This window comes from Urocampus carinirostris, chromosome 10 (assembly GCF_059441175.1).
Source record: "Urocampus carinirostris isolate Australia breed hairy pipefish chromosome 10, RoL_Ucar_1.0, whole genome shotgun sequence".
NCBI lineage: Eukaryota > Metazoa > Chordata > Actinopteri > Syngnathiformes > Syngnathidae > Urocampus > Urocampus carinirostris.
The window spans coordinates 14,636,972-14,654,957 of record NC_142358.1 but is presented as its reverse complement, the minus strand read 5'-3'; the positions used below and the strand labels follow the sequence as shown (position 1 = coordinate 14,654,957).

At 41.1% G+C, this 17,986-nt stretch overlaps 1 protein-coding gene across 1 annotated transcript in view; it reads right to left on the bottom strand.

Moving 5' to 3' along the window:
- The window catches only part of kmt2a (lysine (K)-specific methyltransferase 2A), an 81,352-nt gene that overhangs the window by 47,692 nt on the left and 15,674 nt on the right, over window positions 1-17,986 (bottom strand). The window contains exons 2-5 of the mRNA XM_088346125.1: window positions 8,193-8,265; window positions 3,119-6,393; window positions 1,370-1,547; window positions 966-1,194 (exon numbers count right to left, since the gene is read on the bottom strand). Of these exons, the coding sequence (XP_088202251.1) occupies window positions 966-1,194; window positions 1,370-1,547; window positions 3,119-6,393; window positions 8,193-8,265 (3,755 nt within the window). The remainder of the gene's footprint in view (window positions 1-965; window positions 1,195-1,369; window positions 1,548-3,118; window positions 6,394-8,192; window positions 8,266-17,986) is intronic.

The window sequence follows — 17,986 nt, the reverse complement described above, 5'->3', positions numbered from 1 at the left end:
GACCGTAAAAAAACTCTTAAAATTGGTGAGAGGTGTGTGACGCGACTGAAGGCACACGACTTTTGATAGTGCGTAAATACTATCGGTACACTTAAAATTAGTGTTACGGTCACTTAAAATAAACGTACATAATAAACATTACTACTGCATGTTGTTTTTATTTTATTTTATTTTTATTTTAATGAAGCAAATCGCTGAAAAGAGTCCATCGCGGCTCTGTAACCTGCACTCGTAGCTACCGGATGCCAAGCAGTTACAGAGCCAGTTGTTTTCTCGAATTTTTCAAACCAACAATTGCGGTCATTGAAATCCATTCCAGTTGTACTCAACAAGGTCTCAAGTCGTAGCTTGGATTTACCCGCGTACGAAGAGCTTTTTTTTTATTTTACATACTGCGAGTTGCAGTATACTTATTGTCCATCCCATTCCAAATTCAGTTTTGTGTAATGAGTTTCTCTGACTCTTTGCACAATTGGCTGTTAATTTCTTGTTGAGCATTTCATACGTTTTTGTTAATTGCTATGTCATCTGTCTCTTTTTTACATGTTAAAGTAATTAGCAGTTGTTGATGGGTTGGGCGGACAAAACTTGCTGATATGTTAGTATTGTTGTATTTGGTTTGGGGCCCACTATTTTATCCTGACTTGCTGTTTAACGCAGCCGCCTTTCCAGTTTTCACTGGCAGTCCGTGTTCACATGCATCTTGTGTTTTTATACTCTTTATAAAACAGATCACAAACAGAATGTGAATGGTATAATCAAGGTGTGCTGGTTAATTATATTATGTGAAGTTTGGTTTGTGATTATTTTGGTTTAACGGTATCCCGCAATATCCAATACTGTAGAGTGGAAGACCTTTGTTAGTCATTAAAAAAAATAACACAGTGTAAAACCATTGTAAAATGATGTTATATTTAATACTGCCCAACCCAGATAATACTTGATTGTGCCTAGCTAATACTTACTTGCAACATTGCTTTTTGATGTTTCGTCCCCCAAACTTGGGCTTGTCGAGACAGTTGGTGCACTCCCCACAATCTTCCGGAACCTGACAACCTGAACACTGGCCGCAGCGTCGTGACCGCCGACCCTTTTTGGGAGGAGCCTCCTGAACAGTCCTTTGCCGTGTCTCCCGTGGCTTTAAAGGTGGGGACTGAGGCTCGGCCTCCTCCGAGCCTGCTACTGACGATTTGTCTGAAGATGGGGAAAATATACATGTTCGGACAAACCGCTACGGGAGTAAACAGATTCAAACGTACTCTGGAATTCTAAATTAATGGATGTCGTGTAGGTGTATACAATACTGCATTAAAAATGAAGAGTCTAACATCTTATTTTTTGTCAAGAAAAATTGAAATGGTTTTCTTACCGTCATTCCCCATGGAAGACAGGATCTTCTCCCTCTCCTCCCAGGGCAAGGCACTAAGTGTGGGCATGTCATCTGGGAACACTGCACGATTACGACCAAGAGCCACAGCTGCACGACGACACACATGCTTGATGCGTGGACTGTGTACAGAGGTCTCTGAAGAGTCACTCTCTTGACCCTGCTCCCATTAACAAAAATAAGTACAACCAGTAAGTAAAATGCTGCTCATAAATACATCAACGATCCTCGTGTAAATGAAACTGTATTAATAATGAATAGTCGACGTTAACTATCGACGATTGCCAAAGCGCGTAAGAGCGCAATAGACACTTACACTCAACTAATCAACGGATTAGCCGGTAAAGAACTGAGGAAAGGTCTTTTCAAAGGACTTCCAAAATCACGGGCTGTTCTAGCTTGTGCATAATGTATGAAACTAACAAAATTCCCCTCAAGCAACACCCTCCATGGGACTTTCCCATTATCGAGTTTCACTTTAAGTACTAATGCAGGTTTGCATTTGAATATTAAAACATAGTTCTCTAGGTGCGATTCCCTCAGGCAGCTTGTGTGCATTTGTATCATATCTGTACACACAGTATACAGATATGATACTAATATGTTGTGGTATTGATAAAACTGTGCAGGGAAAATACCTAAAATAACAACAACACAGTCTTAGCTGCATATCACTTCTGCTTAACCTTACACAGTAAAATCACCAGTGTTAATCCAACACTCAGTGGATGATGAGTTTTTGTTACACGTTTAACTAATAAGTGTTAATTTAACACTGTCTTTTTTAAGTGTACTCAATATTGGTTTTAATCTAACACCTAAAGAGTAAACGTTTACCACTACCTCGGTGGACACGTGGTCTTATTCTACAGAGTGTTAAATTACCACTGGTTATTGTATTATTTAGAACTAAAAGGGCAGAGGAGAATTGATGGAACAGGCTCAGTGTGCTAGCAATGTCCTCTAATTGGAGTTAACTGTTAAACTAAACACACCCCAATAGTAATACATTCCACTAAATATTGTCAATTACAACATGCTTGGTTTTAATTACTTTTTGAGTTTACCACTGATACGAAAAAGTCAATAGGGGAGCCTGTTTAAATGCTTCAGATAACAAATTTCACACACTTATCGTTTGGACGCTGGTCTTTCCCCTTTCTTCTTATGTGCAAAGTGAAAAATAAACGAAAATATTTCTTTGCGCGCAATGCATCGTGCCTCATACATATTACCGGGCAAGGCTTTTATCCATGGCAAAAATTGTTTGTAGGACAGCCACTTTTCATTAAATATGTTCTTTCCCATGGTCAAAAGTAAACATCTATGTCTGAAGTTGCTATGTGTATTGTGGGTTGACCTAAGAACTAAGGCCCGACTGAAACCATAGCACGGTTTTGATAGTCCAGTTAATGTGGTCATGCAACTTTACCAAAAAAAGAAATCGGTGAATTCTTAAAAAAGACATTTGATAAATATTACTAATATTAGTTCAAACAAATATGAATCATATTAATGTTTTTTAGAATAGAATTAAATGCATTTCAAGACTTTTTAAAGCTTCGCTGGAACCCTGATTATGTCACGGCAGCATTTTTGTGGTTAAATTGTTTTCTTTCAGGTGAAACTGAGAATGTACTTATTTTAGGCCGAAAATGTTTTGGTTTAGAAGGTTTGGTACACCCTCATGGCAATTCTAGTAGGTATATTTGTTTTTTTATAAAAACTTACCTGGACCTTGGTTTGGTCAGCAGGCTTCAGCTTGTTCTTTTTGATCTCGAAGAGCTGGGCTTTGGCCTTCCTCAGGAGTCCAACAACCCGTTTGTCGGCTGCAGGTTGTTTCTCCGCTTGTTCCAACACAGACCCAAGAGAGGAAACCGGGAGGTGTTGTCTTCCCGACTGGCCAGCAAAGCTCACCCCCTGCTGGCTTGGAGCACTTTGTTTTTCTTCCTCAATCTCCCCTTCTTCTAACTCTGCTCCCTTTTCATCGGATCTGCCTTTCTTTGCCAATCGCTCCTTAGCAATTGAATTGGCAGTGGGGGCGTGAAGACCAGACATGCCAGAACATGGAGTGTCTGTTACCGCATCCACTGACATTGGTTTTCTTCTCCCTTGAGTCTTTTTGGAAGCAAGGGATGAAAGAGCATCTTCTGAGTCCCTGCCATCTATATAGAGACTAGAGTGCACAATTGGGGAGCCATCCGGAGTAGAGATCTTACTCCTTTTCTCCACATCCTTCCTTCCATCCCTTTTGTTTTCCTTCTCCCTGTGTTTCTCAGTATCTCTTTCTTTGTCTTTTGGAGCAAGTTCCTGGGGAGCTAACAGGATTTTCTCCTTATTTCCTTTTCCAGCTCCCCGTCCCATATCTTGGTCACTAGAAGGAAAGGAGGGAAAAGCGGAAGATGAAGTAGGTGGTGGATTTCCAGCAAGGCCTCTCCTGCTGTCAGATATCCCCTGCGAGCTAAGACCCATTGAAACGGAGAAGTTGCCAAAAGGAGTAGGATTTAAGGCACTAGTAGCAAGTGGGGTGGCACAGCCACTCTGCAGGGAGCTGGGGTTACTAGTGGGGACCGAATCAGACACCACTGAGTCAGAGGATCCCCTCCCCGCGGACATTTGGCCCCCGATTTGACTGCTGCGCCTGGTCATAGAGTGGGAAGGTGACCTTGTCTGGCCACGTAAAAGCCCAGAAATCAGCCGTCTCCTGCGCCGCGAACTCCTGCTGGAGCTTAATGACTTCTGGTGGGGAGAATGGGAGCTACCAGATGAAGAATGCAGTGTTACCGACTCGAAGATCCTGTAGTGGGCTTCACTTGCCGTGAACCGTGGGGCACGCAACAGCGGGCTACGCTTGGGGTGAGGGGATTCAAAGCGAGAAGAAGAGGGATGCTGGTGATGGCTGTGTGGGTGATGTGGGGTAAATAGGCGAGTCCCTGTTCCTGATCCTCCAGGCCCTTGTGCGGTGAAGACAGCTGGACCGGCCCCACCAACTCCGCTGACACCTTGAGGCAGCAGGCCGACGTCCTGCGCAGTGAGAGGTGGAGGACGGAAGTTGTCGAAAATGGGTTTCCGAATGAGACCCTCCTTGGCGTACTTGGCGGAGGAAAAATATTGATACCCGGGGCGGGAGAGGGACGTCCAGCGGAAAGTGGGTTCCCTCAGAATGGAACGGCTTCGTTTGTCTGATATGTTGGACAGCCCTGAGGGCCCGGGCATGAACGGAGGAATGGGGTGCGGCAACCAGGGAGACTGAGCATGGTGCTCATTGACAGCAGCTGTGCTAGATGAAGCCGACTGGGAAGGCTGTGGCGGTGTAAGGAGGGGAGGAGGCGGGGGAGAAGTAGAAGAGGACGTCGTGGTTGAAACCTGTTTGGCGTTGAGAAGCGCAGAGGAGGTCATCAAAACCCCAGTGGGTGGGCTGATAATGGGCTTTTTGCTTGCCACTGTCTCCACAGCCTCCCTCCCTTGAGTCTCTCGACTCAACTGACTCACTCCCTGGCTTCTCTGGCCACGCTGACTCCTCTTAGGTAAAACGGGCTCTGGCTCAGAGGGAGGTGAGGGAGGCTGGGAGTTGCCTAATAAGTTGGACTCCCTCTCCACCTGCAAAGACAGGGAGTGATCCTCAGGCTCAGAAAAGGCTTGAGTGGCCTCAGAGGCCTGAGAGTCGCATGAGGAGTCGTCCAAAGTAGGGCTGCTGGACCTGGAAGACTCTGCGGAGGAAATCTGTGAGGAGCGCTGAGAAACTGCGCTGGAGCCGCAAGAAGCAGCGCTACTGCTGAATCGCCCATTGGCCACCGTGTCGGTGTTGCTATTGAGGAGACTCTCGGGCTGTGCCGGAGCGGTGGTGACGGGCGTTGGGGGTGGAGGAGGTGGTAAGGATTCCACAGGAGCAGTAGTGCCGGTGCTAGTGGTTTCCGATGTTGTGGAGGCCACCACGGTTGTGGATGCCACCACCGGTGAGGGGGAAGAAGATGCAATGGAGGTGGGTTGGGTGGAGGTGGAAACTGATGTGCTTGGCGCCTCCAACCGTGCAATTTTCATTTGAGGCGGTGGGGACACAAAGTTTCCCTCGTCTTCGATAAAGCGCTTCGGTGTCTTGATGATACGAAGGGAGACGGTGCTGACCACGGGCATGATGAACTGCCTGATGTTCTTCAGCTGCGTTTTACGGATACTAGACTCAAAGGCACCCGTCCCTCCGGCTCCAGCTTCCTTCTCCATTCTTTTCTGTGCGCCTTTTTTAGCACGCTGGAGAAGCTGCTTAGCGATGGTGGCGTCGGTACGCTTCAACGGCGGGACAATCCGGACAGGCTTCCTGTGCCGAGGGCTTTTTCGGAGTCCCACAGGTCGGTCAGGCACAGATGGAGATGGCGAGGTGGGAAGATCGGAAGAGTCCTGGTTTTCCTCTTTATTCGGGCGGGGTTTCTGCGATTCGCCGCCTCCCTTCGGGGTTTTTTGTTTTCCTTCGCCAGATTCAACAGAAGCGGACAGCTGAGCTGCCGCTGCTGCCTCAGCTTTGAGACGATCCGCTGAGGGTGGGCGTCCCCGCCGACGCCGAGGCACGCCGGGTAACGCCTTAAGCCGGGACTTAAAAGACGTAAGTGAAGTTGCTCTCTTGGAGTTGTGATCTTTGGATTCACCACGCCCGCCGTGTGGTCGGTTGGCCTCAGAGCCCTGTGGTGCCTTCTTTGCACTTTTCCAGTCCTCCCCAGGGTCCACACTCGACTGAGCTTGTCTACAGTCTTCAGCTGCTGCATGGCTACCTACGCTCGAAGCTTTCTTGGAACTTGACGAAGGGGGGCGGCCCCTTCGTTTTTCCGCGGTACCCGGCGGCCTTCCGGGCAATCTCTTTACCTTCTCAGCTGTTCGCTCAAGGACTTCAGGTTTGGCTTGCGGTGGGGATAGAACCGAACAGGGGGAAAGGCGACCTGCAGTAGCAGCTTTTTGAGCTGAGACACCACGCGGTGGACGTCCTCTTGGCTTCTTCTCTTGTATGGATGGACCTGCTGAAAAATCAAAAGTACAATTCAAATTGTAAACTGATAGTTTCAATACAGATAATAGATAGATTTTTTTAGTTAAAATTTAAAATAATAAAAAATAAGTACCAATACATGGATTTCCTATAAAGATATGAGGTCAACCACTACAAAAAAAATACTGTAGGTATATTTCTTCCTTTTTTTTAACAGTTATTTTTCTGTAGTTTTCTTTTGAGCAATGTTGCAAAAAAACATTACGTTAAAAGAAATAACCAGAGAAAAAAGGGATGGCAGGCTAAAAGGTTAAAGGAGAACTTAATTGATTTGAACACATTAAGCATTCTTCCTCATGAAACCACAAAGTGAATCTAAGGACAAAAATATTGAAGAGCATCTAAAAGATCTTTACTCATTAAGGAGCTTGCAGGCCCATGATGTCCAGAACTAACCTCTGAGTGAACCAAACAGTCAAACTCACTTAGTTAACAATGCATTAAAAAAAAAGATTCCAGGGATGCCTACAATGTTTGACTCTTTGAATGCAACATCCCATTCATCAATGGTCAATCTAACATATAGTTAACTTAAATCTAAACGGCTGCTAATCTGACTTTTTGCACTACTGGCAGTTTTTTATAGCTTGCCACTCCTTGCACATTGCTCTCTGCACTATTGTAATTACAGCGTTATTGCTACAGTGTTAATGTTACTGTGTACCTGACTTGTTAACCTGACTGCCCATTTTGCACATCTGGTTAGCTACTCTTCTTGCACTATCGGCACTATGGTAAAATACTATACGTAGCCAAAATACAATACAACTTTATTTATATCTGTACATTCAAGGAAACTGTGGGGGTCAGATGCATCGAAATTTCGTTCTGTATACACGTGTACTAGAATGACAATAAAGTAGATCTGAATCTGAATCTGAATCATAAAAAGAGTCAGATATAAATATAACAGAGAAACCTTTATGTTCACTTTCATGCAAGTTAAGACATGCTTGGCAGAAAAGTGACAGAACAATAACTTAATATTAAAACTATTTTGTTAACGTGAAACAAAAACATTTTAACTATGTTAGTTTTTGTTTCAGCATGAGGAGTCGTCCAAAGTGGGGCTGCTGGACCTGGAAGACTGCAGAGGAAATCTGTGAGGAGCGCTGAGAAACTGCGCTGGAGCCGCAAGAAGCAGCGCTACTGCTGAATCGCCCATTGGCCACCGTGTCAACATCGGAACAAAAACATTAAAACTATGTTAGTTTTTGTTTCAGCGCCATTGTTTTGTTTTCAATCTTCTTTCCTATATATTTCTCATTTTTCCGATAAGAAAATCGAGTTAAATACTAATCAAAAACATCTTTCCAATTGCTACATTAAAATGTATCATTATCGGTCATTATTTTGACACCTAATTTGTTTGACATTACTTAGAAAAATTGGCTAAATTTATAATTAAATGGCAGCTGCTTTGCAAGAACGGTCCCACATAAGTTTGGCAAATTTTAATGACGCAATATCAAACGCAAATGTTCAACTTATGTTACACCCTAAACAAGACACTACACTTCCTGATGTTAAAAACTACCAGCAGAAATAATTACAATTGTCAACAATTGTTATGTGGCTGGGCAGAGGTTATTGTCATTTTTCTTTCAAAATACTTTTTACAGGAATATCCTTCAAAGATCATCTACCAATTCGTACAAATGCAGCGGATACAGACAAGTGTCATACACGCCACACAAGAGCGAAAAGACAACCAAAGAGACCAAACAGTTTTACCAGAAGTACAATATTTGAAAAAAGTGGTTTCAGTACCTGAAGTGGTTTTCGATGGACTTGGTATTCTTTTTTGCTCAGTGCTTTTTCCAAATCCACCAAATGCTTCTTCCTAAAAAAAATAAAGAAACAGAAGAAAGGCAGCTAAATATTTGGTATCCATCTGTGTACATATTTGACAAATGTGCAACACTTGAATCACTTGAGTGAGGGAAATTTTCAGTTAATGGGTCGATGATGAGAGTGATGGTAATGCAGATGTGATATGTTGAGGGCTTTGACACAATGATTCCCTCTGTTAAAAAAGATCGTACAAAATATTTACTCAGTTGAGAAGCAAGAACTTCCCCTAGTGCTCCATGAAACATACAGTGCCATGAAAAAGTATTTGACCCTTTCGTCAATTTTCTTTTTTGCAATTTTCTGCATATACATCACTCGCAACAACACTCGAGACAACCCAAGGAAATACAAAATGCAGTTTTGATATGTTGATTACATTTATTAAGTTGCAAACAAATGTAGGCCTATTTGGTCCCGTAAAGTAAAATAATAATAACAAGGTTCTGGTGTGGCCAATTCAAAGTCTGGATTTAAATCCAATTGAGATGCTGTGGTGTGACCTCAAACGAGCAGTTCATTCCCTCCAATACACCAGATTATAAACAATTTCACAAAGAAGACTGGGCCAAAATTGTTCAACAGTGTTGTGAAAGACTCATTACCAATTATCGTAAATGTTTGAGTATTGTTATCGCTGCCAAAAGGTGGCTGAACTCAATATTGGATTAAGAGGGAAAAAACTTTTTCACATAGGGCTAAATAGGTTTAGATTGTTTTGGTGTTGTCTGTGTGCTATTAAAATTGGCTTGATGATCTGAAACTCTTGTGAGTGATGAATATGCAAAAAACACAGAAATCAAAAAGGGGTGGAGGATTCACGGCACTGTAAGTCAAGAAAAAACAATCAATTAAATTGATTCATTTATGCTCACAGCAAGAATCTGAGGGACTGAAATGAATTGCTTACATTCAGATTGTACTCGGTGACTAACACCTAACCAACAGACGGGAAGTGGTCTCAAATTTAGGAGCTTGGTCATGAGTCACACATCACCCAAGCAAAACCCAATATCCAGATATGACAGAATGGGGTGGCGCGGAAGACCGAGAGGTTAACATGTCCGCTTCATAATTTGAAGGTCCTGTGTTCGATTCCATTGTTTGCGTCAGTGTGCCCTGCAATTGGCTGGCAACCCGTCCAGGGCTTCCACCGAGCACTGAAGACAGCTAAGATGGGCTTCAGCAGCCCCGCAACCCTCGTGAAGATAAAAAGCTGGATAGTGAATAAATGGGGGCTGATTTCATTGTTTTGACAATATAGTGGAGGCGGACAGGATGTCAGAGAAATCTTGGAAAGGCAGTCTATTGATTAAAATTGTTTTCTGTAATACTGTATAATGAAATTCACTCAAATGCCTGCCACTACTATATTCAAATCAAAAATAAAGTAGGAGATTTCAAAAACGTTATTAGGAGTCAATTTTTAACCTGAACTATTTGAAACATTTTTCAATAAGGGAAGTGATAAACAATTTAGGGGGTTACAATAGAAAAGAAGACTGATTTTATATCACTCAGTGGGATTATGATTATGGTATCGCTCAGTTTGCAAGGCAGTAATATCGTTTTGTCTCTGTTGTCATGATACATATACAGGATGCTCCAAAAGTATGGGTACACTAGAAGTCCCAATACATCTTAACTATGAATGGTAGTAAGGAATTTTAAAGCTAATTAAATCAAGTTTGTTTTGATGATAATGATTTTTAAATTTCTTTTCACACCCATTAATGGTGTTGACTCAACAAGATAAGGCAATTCAATTCTGGGACACGTTTAGCAAGAATTTGACTATTGGCTTGATCTGTGTAGTGTGACTAATGGTGCTCACAATGGACGTCTTAAAACGTTCCATGTACAAATTAACATTACTAGTTTTCTCATATTTACTAGAGGACTTTTGGAACACACTGTATTTGAATGAACTTGCCAATTTCCTTTCAAGATAATTATCTCAAATAAAATATGATTTGATAAGTATAGTGTGTCTCCAAAAATCTATGTTGCACACACACACTGGTGCCCCAACACGTCTTTGCACATCAGCTTTATTTTCACATTTCCAGAATATTTCCAGAACTCTTTCTAAAACCAAATCTAAAAAGTCGAAGTGTATATACATTTTTTGAGACACACTATACTTTTTAGTGGAAAGATTTGAGATCTTAGCTAGATTTGTTGCACCTGCATTAAAATAACAAAAGAAAGAATTTCCAGTTTAAACAGTTTTTTGTTACACCACGGTGCAAAAAAATACGTCAGTGCATCTTCATGAGGTAAGAGGTCAATTTTGAAGGATACAGCAAAACAAGATCTGCTATTCAATATAATAAAATATATTTTACACAATAAAAATAAATCAGAACACATCTTTTCTCGCCTTTTCAAGTTAAGAGTATATAAATGCATTAAGAAAAAAAAACAACCTTCACTTCTTTAACAGAGCATTCGCTTAAGAGTTGAGGTGCGGCTGCCTTTTCATCATGTTTATTTATAGCGGTTACTGTGAAGGGATGCACTTGAGGTCTGTTGGCCCAGATTGCAAAGCAGCCACTTTGCAAGTGCGGTCTTGCACACGTTGACGACTTACCAGCTAAAAAGTCAGCTGGAAGATGGGTGAGTAAGCAGTAAATCACATGTATAAAATGCAGCCATTTTGCACACTGAAAAGGGGATGTAGAGGGGAAATTGTGCACATGCATCCACTTGCCCCTGAGCATCTTCTCTCCGTGGATGCTCAGTTGCTAAGCATCCCCTACTCTTCCCCTCTCCTCACAGTCATTCCGCTCTGCCATGCGGCCTCTCTCGCTGGGTGCTGTTGCAGTCGTTGAGGAAAGGGAGGCGGGGTGCAAATGGACGATTTTGACTCGCTGCCATGGAGTGAATAGACCTTGATGACATCACCCAACTGAGCTCGAGAGCGGTTGCGCAAGTGAGCTCACGCATTTGTCCGTCAGGCACTCATTTGCATTCTTTACTACGAAGGTGAAAAGGAACGAGTAGAGGCATTGGGTGTGTGAGGGGCAGTGTTGCGAGTACACGTTACAAAGGAGCACATTCCTGGAACAAAATTACCGTATTTCCAAACTATACGCTGCACAAGATTATAAGCCGCACCCCCCAAAAAAACAGTCCTTTGTGATATATTCTTCATATATAAGGAGCACCAGACTATAAGCTGCATGGAACTACAATTACAGTAAGGCTAAAAATCAAAAAGTTCCGTATTAGCACATTGATTGATCAGTCGGAATATGCAATTTCTAAACTATTTACTGTACCGTCCAGGAGCACTTCAATGGCAGACACTCGTCCAACATTTTCATATTTCACAATTGTTTCCTACTTTGACTCGATCGTTGTGTCACCGTTTTCCAATTTTCTATCCCCTTATCACTAACTTTTTTTTCATTATAGTCAGAAAAGGGAAATAAAACCAACAAAAGCACAATAAAATGGGATGTCGTCCCTCTCGAACGCGCCGATTGACTGAACATAAAGAAGCAATCGAGCAGGGCATGATTGCCAACTACTGTTAAGGAGTTTAGTTGACTCTGTTTTTTTGTCTTCTTTGCATTATTTTGCCATGGCTAAGGCCGCGACCCACCTTTTGAAAAACACTGCAACAGACCACCAGGGATACAGATGACACATGAAAAGGCACACATTGTAACATATAAGATCAGTCTGTGGTAAAACCGACTTGCAAAGTCATAACAGGTCGCGCAAGATTCTGAACTGAATGACGATTAGGGGTGCAACTAACAATTATTTTGATAGTCGACTAATCACACAATTATTGTTTTTTGCTTGAATTTAGCATGAAGTTGATTAAATTATATTCAACACAAGTAAATGGGAACAATGAAAAATAAAACTTTTATTGAACATAAGCAGATTTTTATAAAAAAATAAATACAAATCTAAAACCAAACATGGTGCAGTTCTCATTCAGTAGAGACATAAAAGCATAAATAAACCTCTGTCCATCTTTAGGGACAGACAAATCAATTACAAATTAAAATCAAGAAAACGTTTTTTATTCCTGTTAAGCAAGAATCGGCTTATAGGCAGAACAATAAACAAAACAAATATGATGTACATTCAGTGGTCAACTGCAAAGTTTGTAACAGAAATACAATTTTCAAAACTTTGAAATTAAATGGTTTCAACAACTGACGTTTGCTTTTCCAAGTGCAATTTATTTTCAAATATGTTGTCAGGTACAGTCTTGGCTTAATGCTCAAGCTCAATTTCATAGCAAAATATAAGCGTATAAAATTTCTGATGTTGTCATCAGAAAGGTATTGACTTGAACGTTACTTGAGTCTTACCGAGATAAGTTACTCTGTTTCGTTCCAGTGTTTGCCGTGCTCTTTAAATGTTTGTGCGTAACAGAGTTACCGCCATCATACACAAGGTCTCCTTCACCTTACTATTTATTCGTTGTGCCCAGGCTAATACGCTTACAAACTTGATAAGTTTTGGTAGGCATACTTGATCTTGACGCTGCCATTTCTATATGCCCATGTTAACTCTCAAGGCGGTCAATCTATTACGCAGGAGTGAATCTCACAGGGTTCCTACAGCTTAAGACATATTAAATTCAAGCCTATAAGATTTTTTTAATGCCTTTTAAAATTGAATTTAAGACAAGGTTGACCAAAAATATGTTTTAATTAAAAACCCCTACAAATATTTCTTACATTGTGCCTTGTACACTTTACCTGGCAAAGACGAAAACGATCACCGGACAGCCACTTTTAAGAATTAAGAAACACAATTGATAAATGTCATTAAATGTTTTTGGTTCAAACAAATATAAATATCATTAAAGTATTTACATATCAAGACTTTCAAAAATTGGATTGAAGGCGTACTAAATGCCTTATTTTTAGAATAATAAATTCAAGATCAGCGGGAACCCTGGTCTCAGCATAGATCAAATACATGTAGAGATACCTTTCAGCTGGAAAAACGCGTCCGGCAACAATAGTCGACAACGGAATCCATAGTCTACAATTTCTGTTATCGATTTTTGTCTCCAACTTTGACTAATTGTTGCAGCCTTACTTTGAAGGTGAAAGGGAACGTGCCAACAGCGGCAGTGGGTGTGTGAGCGAGTGGAGAAATTATTGAGGGCAGGCGTAGTGAGGAAGGGAGAGATGAAAACAAAACACGGAAACATCATCTCGGATATTAACAACAACAGGGAGCGAAGGCATCTCCCAGGAGGACGAAGGGTCAGGGAGTCGCGCCGTGCTCGTGCACACGCCTGCCAATCCGGACTCTAAACGGGCCTCCTACGCAACAACAAGGTCTTCTCGCTGTCACTTTACGCCCACGGTCGTGCAATGAGCTCAACAGCAGGGGCATGCTCAGGAAGGGAACCGCAGAATGTAAACAAACACTGGAGTGTGAGGTACGCTCCATATGCCGCAACATTTGGAGCAGCCACGATCTTACTGGGAACATTAAAAAGTCCTTTTCTGTATTTATGCAATACTTAGAGTGCAAGTACACAAAAGAAAGGGTGTCAAACGGACAGAGGGCTAAATAAAAAAATGTCTACAAGCCGAGGGCCAGACTGATGGAATGTTGAACAGTTTTAATAGACAGATACAGTTTAGTGCAGTGGTCCGCAACCTTTTGTTCAAAAACATAAAATGTCCTCGTTGTTTTGGTTTTTTGATGCCAGATAGAAATGATGAACTACTGCAACATCTATTAGAAGCAGGTCATCCTGGAATTGGGATCACCTCATGTGGGGCCCCTTAAATTTCCTTATGCTAAACTTTTTGAGCTTTCCCTAGCCCTCATGTAGGTTTTAGATCAAGGGGAGGTGTATTATATGTCTTTACAGCCATAAAACTGACAATTAAAAGTGTTAGGAACTAATTACCTCATCTATTCATCGTGCCCTTTATGAGCCGCTGAGCATAATCAATTAATGCAAATTAGTGCATTGGATCTCGTTGTGAAGTTGTGGTGTTGTAGTACCACTTTGGTCCAGCAGGGAGCGTCTTGAGACAATTTTTATAAAAGTATTTTACATTTTTTGGGAGTCATTTTTTGTTGAACAATGCATTGTCACAAATCGTAGTACATCATAGGTTCCGCCGCGAGCGGCAGCCCTTCCAGCAGCTCCGTGTTATTTCGCACTTTTTGTGATTTATTGTTTTAAGTGTCTATCTTCGGTGTTTTTCGTCCCGTTTGACAAATACACTTTGGATTACTTTCTATCCTATCGTTATGGGTTTTAACGCACAAAAATGCGTTTATTCGAGGAATCAACTCCTTGCCCTAAAGAATTCTCGTACCGGCGTGATGAGGGGGCCCTATCGTGGATGCAGAGACGGAGCTAAGGCTAAGCGGGTAGCGGTGTTAAAAGTCTTCGGTACTGTCCGTAATCATGGTAAAGGTGAACTCTCTACCAAATAAGACCGACGAACTGGCTGTGCTGGTGAAAAATATCAAAGCGTACAGGGAGTGCAGTTTGCTGTGTTTTATGGAAACGCGGTTTACATCTAGCATCCTGGACGCTAACGTGGAGCTACCCGGCTTCAGCGCTGTTAGACAGAGACACAAAAGCCTGCGGGAAGCGGAGAGGAGGTGGACTCGCTATCTACGTGAACACGAGGTGGTGTAACCCTGGGCACAAAGATTTCCATCTGCTGCAGGGACGTCGAACTTTTGGACTAGCGTGTGACGTCATCCACTCCGCTGTTGCTAAACTACAACACAGCATCCGAAGGCCATCCTGGTAATAAACAACAAAGGAGACTGCTGGAAGCGTGAATTTCCCTACGGGGATGAATAAAGTATCTATCTATCTATCTATATATCTATCTAAATCAAATTCGATTGAAACAGCCAGATACTTCAAAGCAAATAATTTTAAAGGGAACAGAAAGTGCTGCAGAAATACAGAGAAAAAAAATGTGTATCTCAACACAAGGGGGAAAATTTTTAAGCATATTATGTATAGTGCAATAGTGAATCAAGATAAACTCTGGGGCTGTGGAAAACCTTCTCGCGAGCCAGACCCAGGTTGCGGGCCTCGACTTCTGATATGTGTGACCTAAAGGATTTCATAACAAATATTAATTGTTTTGGACCCCAGTTTTAAGTCATAAACATGTACTCTCTGTGTGACGTTCTGTCCACCTACCCCTGGAGTTAATTGGCTGGCGCAAAGCTACATGTGGAGCGAGTTTTTATACTGATATCATTATTATTAGCAATTGTTATTTGTTAATTGTTGTTTTTTTTTTTACATTATCGAATATGCAAGAGTGACTTGTTTGTGTACCACACCCACTCTCACATAACCAACATCAGTTGCTTCCTCTCCTGTCCAATAAAAGCTGCCATGGAGTGAATAGACCTTGATGCCTCAATAATAGATACTATGAAGAAGAGCAATTTTTCAGTGCAGCAGCTTCAAAGTATTTATTTCCATCATAACCATACCCACTTTACTATAAATACTAAAGTAGAGTGAATTTGCTCAGTTACATCTCAGATCTATAAGCGGTTTTACTTCATCTGTTGCATTTTGGTGCCTGACTGGAATATTGAAAAAGAATAGCGGAGTTGTTTAAGGATAGCAGTTAGCTCTCAATTGTTCGATTTCTCTGCCTTTCTTCCGTTGTGATGAGCCTTTGTTTGAAATGTTATATTGCAGCAGTGCTCTTTTGCATACTTCCTGTTAAAAGATTACTCACAATAATACCTGAAAACACTATTGGTGAATTTATTAGAAACAAATTAGAAACAACCATAGACTGTGCTGGCCTTTGGATAAACTGGAAAGCTACAACATGTCCACAATCGAAACAAAATCTCAAAAGTGATATGAAAACAGCTGTAAGATATACTGTATTTGGCTTCAAACTGCCAGCTTTTTGTAATGATCACTAAATCTATAAAAGCCTGATCAATTATCATGGTTATTGATCAAACTATTATATTAATTTGAACAGTTGTACGTAATGAAGTGTAGGACTATAGTTAAAAAAACAGAACAAAAGCAAGAACAATATTTCTACACAAGGGTGGCAAGAGGGACTATCCCTAAAATGCACAAAATAGATGTCCATGCATTTTGCAGACCTCATCCTTGAATCGTTTCGTGCAGATGACAGGCTGCGTTCCTCTGCTGTGAACAATCAAGAAACAAAAAAATATTCTTTCTTTGGTATGTCTAAATTACTTTGAAAGAAAACCGTGCATGCGGACCATCCAATAATTATATCAATTTCAACTACAAATCAATTTGTCTCGTGCTTTAATGGTGGGGTGCGTAGTTTAAGGTGACCTTAAAAAGTTGAAAATTAAATATTTTCTCTATTAAGTATGAGTTAACAATGCCCAACTGAGTTCAAAGAGCCTAAATATATTTTTTAAGCGCGGCAATCTGCTTTTATTCGTCCATGCAGAGTGTTAGGCTTGAATAAAGGAAGCAGGGGGGAATGGGGGGGAGGGTGATTTCACATGCTTGATCACGGTTCCTTTAGAGCCAGAATGAAAACGGTGAAAGTAAGAAGAGGACAGTTTCAAATACAGTCCAAACCCAAGCTGCAAAAAAAGATGAAAAAGAGAAGAGCACTTCGAAGATAAACACGTACTTACACGCGCAACCAAAGGAGCTTGACAGAGGCGGCAATAATAATTTCAGCCAGAAGATGGCGTCAATAAGTAAAATATTTTAAACTTATGGACACCGCCTTTAAGGTCAGCTACTCAAACCATGGCTCTGTTCCTTATATAATGCATTCAAAAATTGTAAACTGTGGCTAAATCAGGGATGTACCATTGGGATTTCCTTCTCAATCATCATTTTTTTTCCTGAATCATTAAAAATAAATAAGACAACAAAAGTGGTTCAACAGCATCATTTCAACTTACAGATTAGTTTGTTACTTAAACACTAATGATTTACACCATAGGTATTGGCATGTACCGTATGTAGCAATATTTCAAGTCATTTGTATGTTGAAAATGAGTGCTTTATTTTGAGTTTTAAGAGAATTACAAGACGTGCAGTTTTACAGCACGAACGGTTTACACGTTATGGCTAACAGTCGTAATGGCGACTGTTTCACATGCGGAGGTGGTAAAACAGCCTAATGAGAAATGTTTACTTTTATCCCTGGCAATTAGGTTGTCTGAGCACTTAGATCAGGTGCCCCTAACCTGGCGCCCTCTAAGGATAGCTGACGTGTCCGCAGACCTTTTATGAAGGTAGTTCACCAGTGCTGGGTCTTTGTGATTATTTGGTAAAATTATTTTCCAATGGTTGACAAAGTCTATTTAACCCTACTTGCTGTAATAACCCTGGTAACAACATAGTAACGACATAGTTATAACATGATAAGTTGTTATTTTAGAAACAAATATCAAACTGCCTTTTGCGCTAATTATTAGCAAAAAATTAAACTCAGCTACAAAAGGTTGGGGACACCTGGTATAGATGGTGGAAGTATTCCTTGAAAAAAAGAAGAAAAAAAGAGTTTACTAAGAAGCAAGTTATGTTTCACCTTATTCGCAAGTGTTACTTTGGACAAAAAAAATTGTAATTGACATCTTTATACAGAGTGTGTCCTTTTATTCATATTTTGGTCAGTTGAGAGGTGAAAGTGTAAATATTCATCAGTGTGCAGTTTTTGTTATCATTACATTTCCCCAAGGAAATGTGTTTTATAATG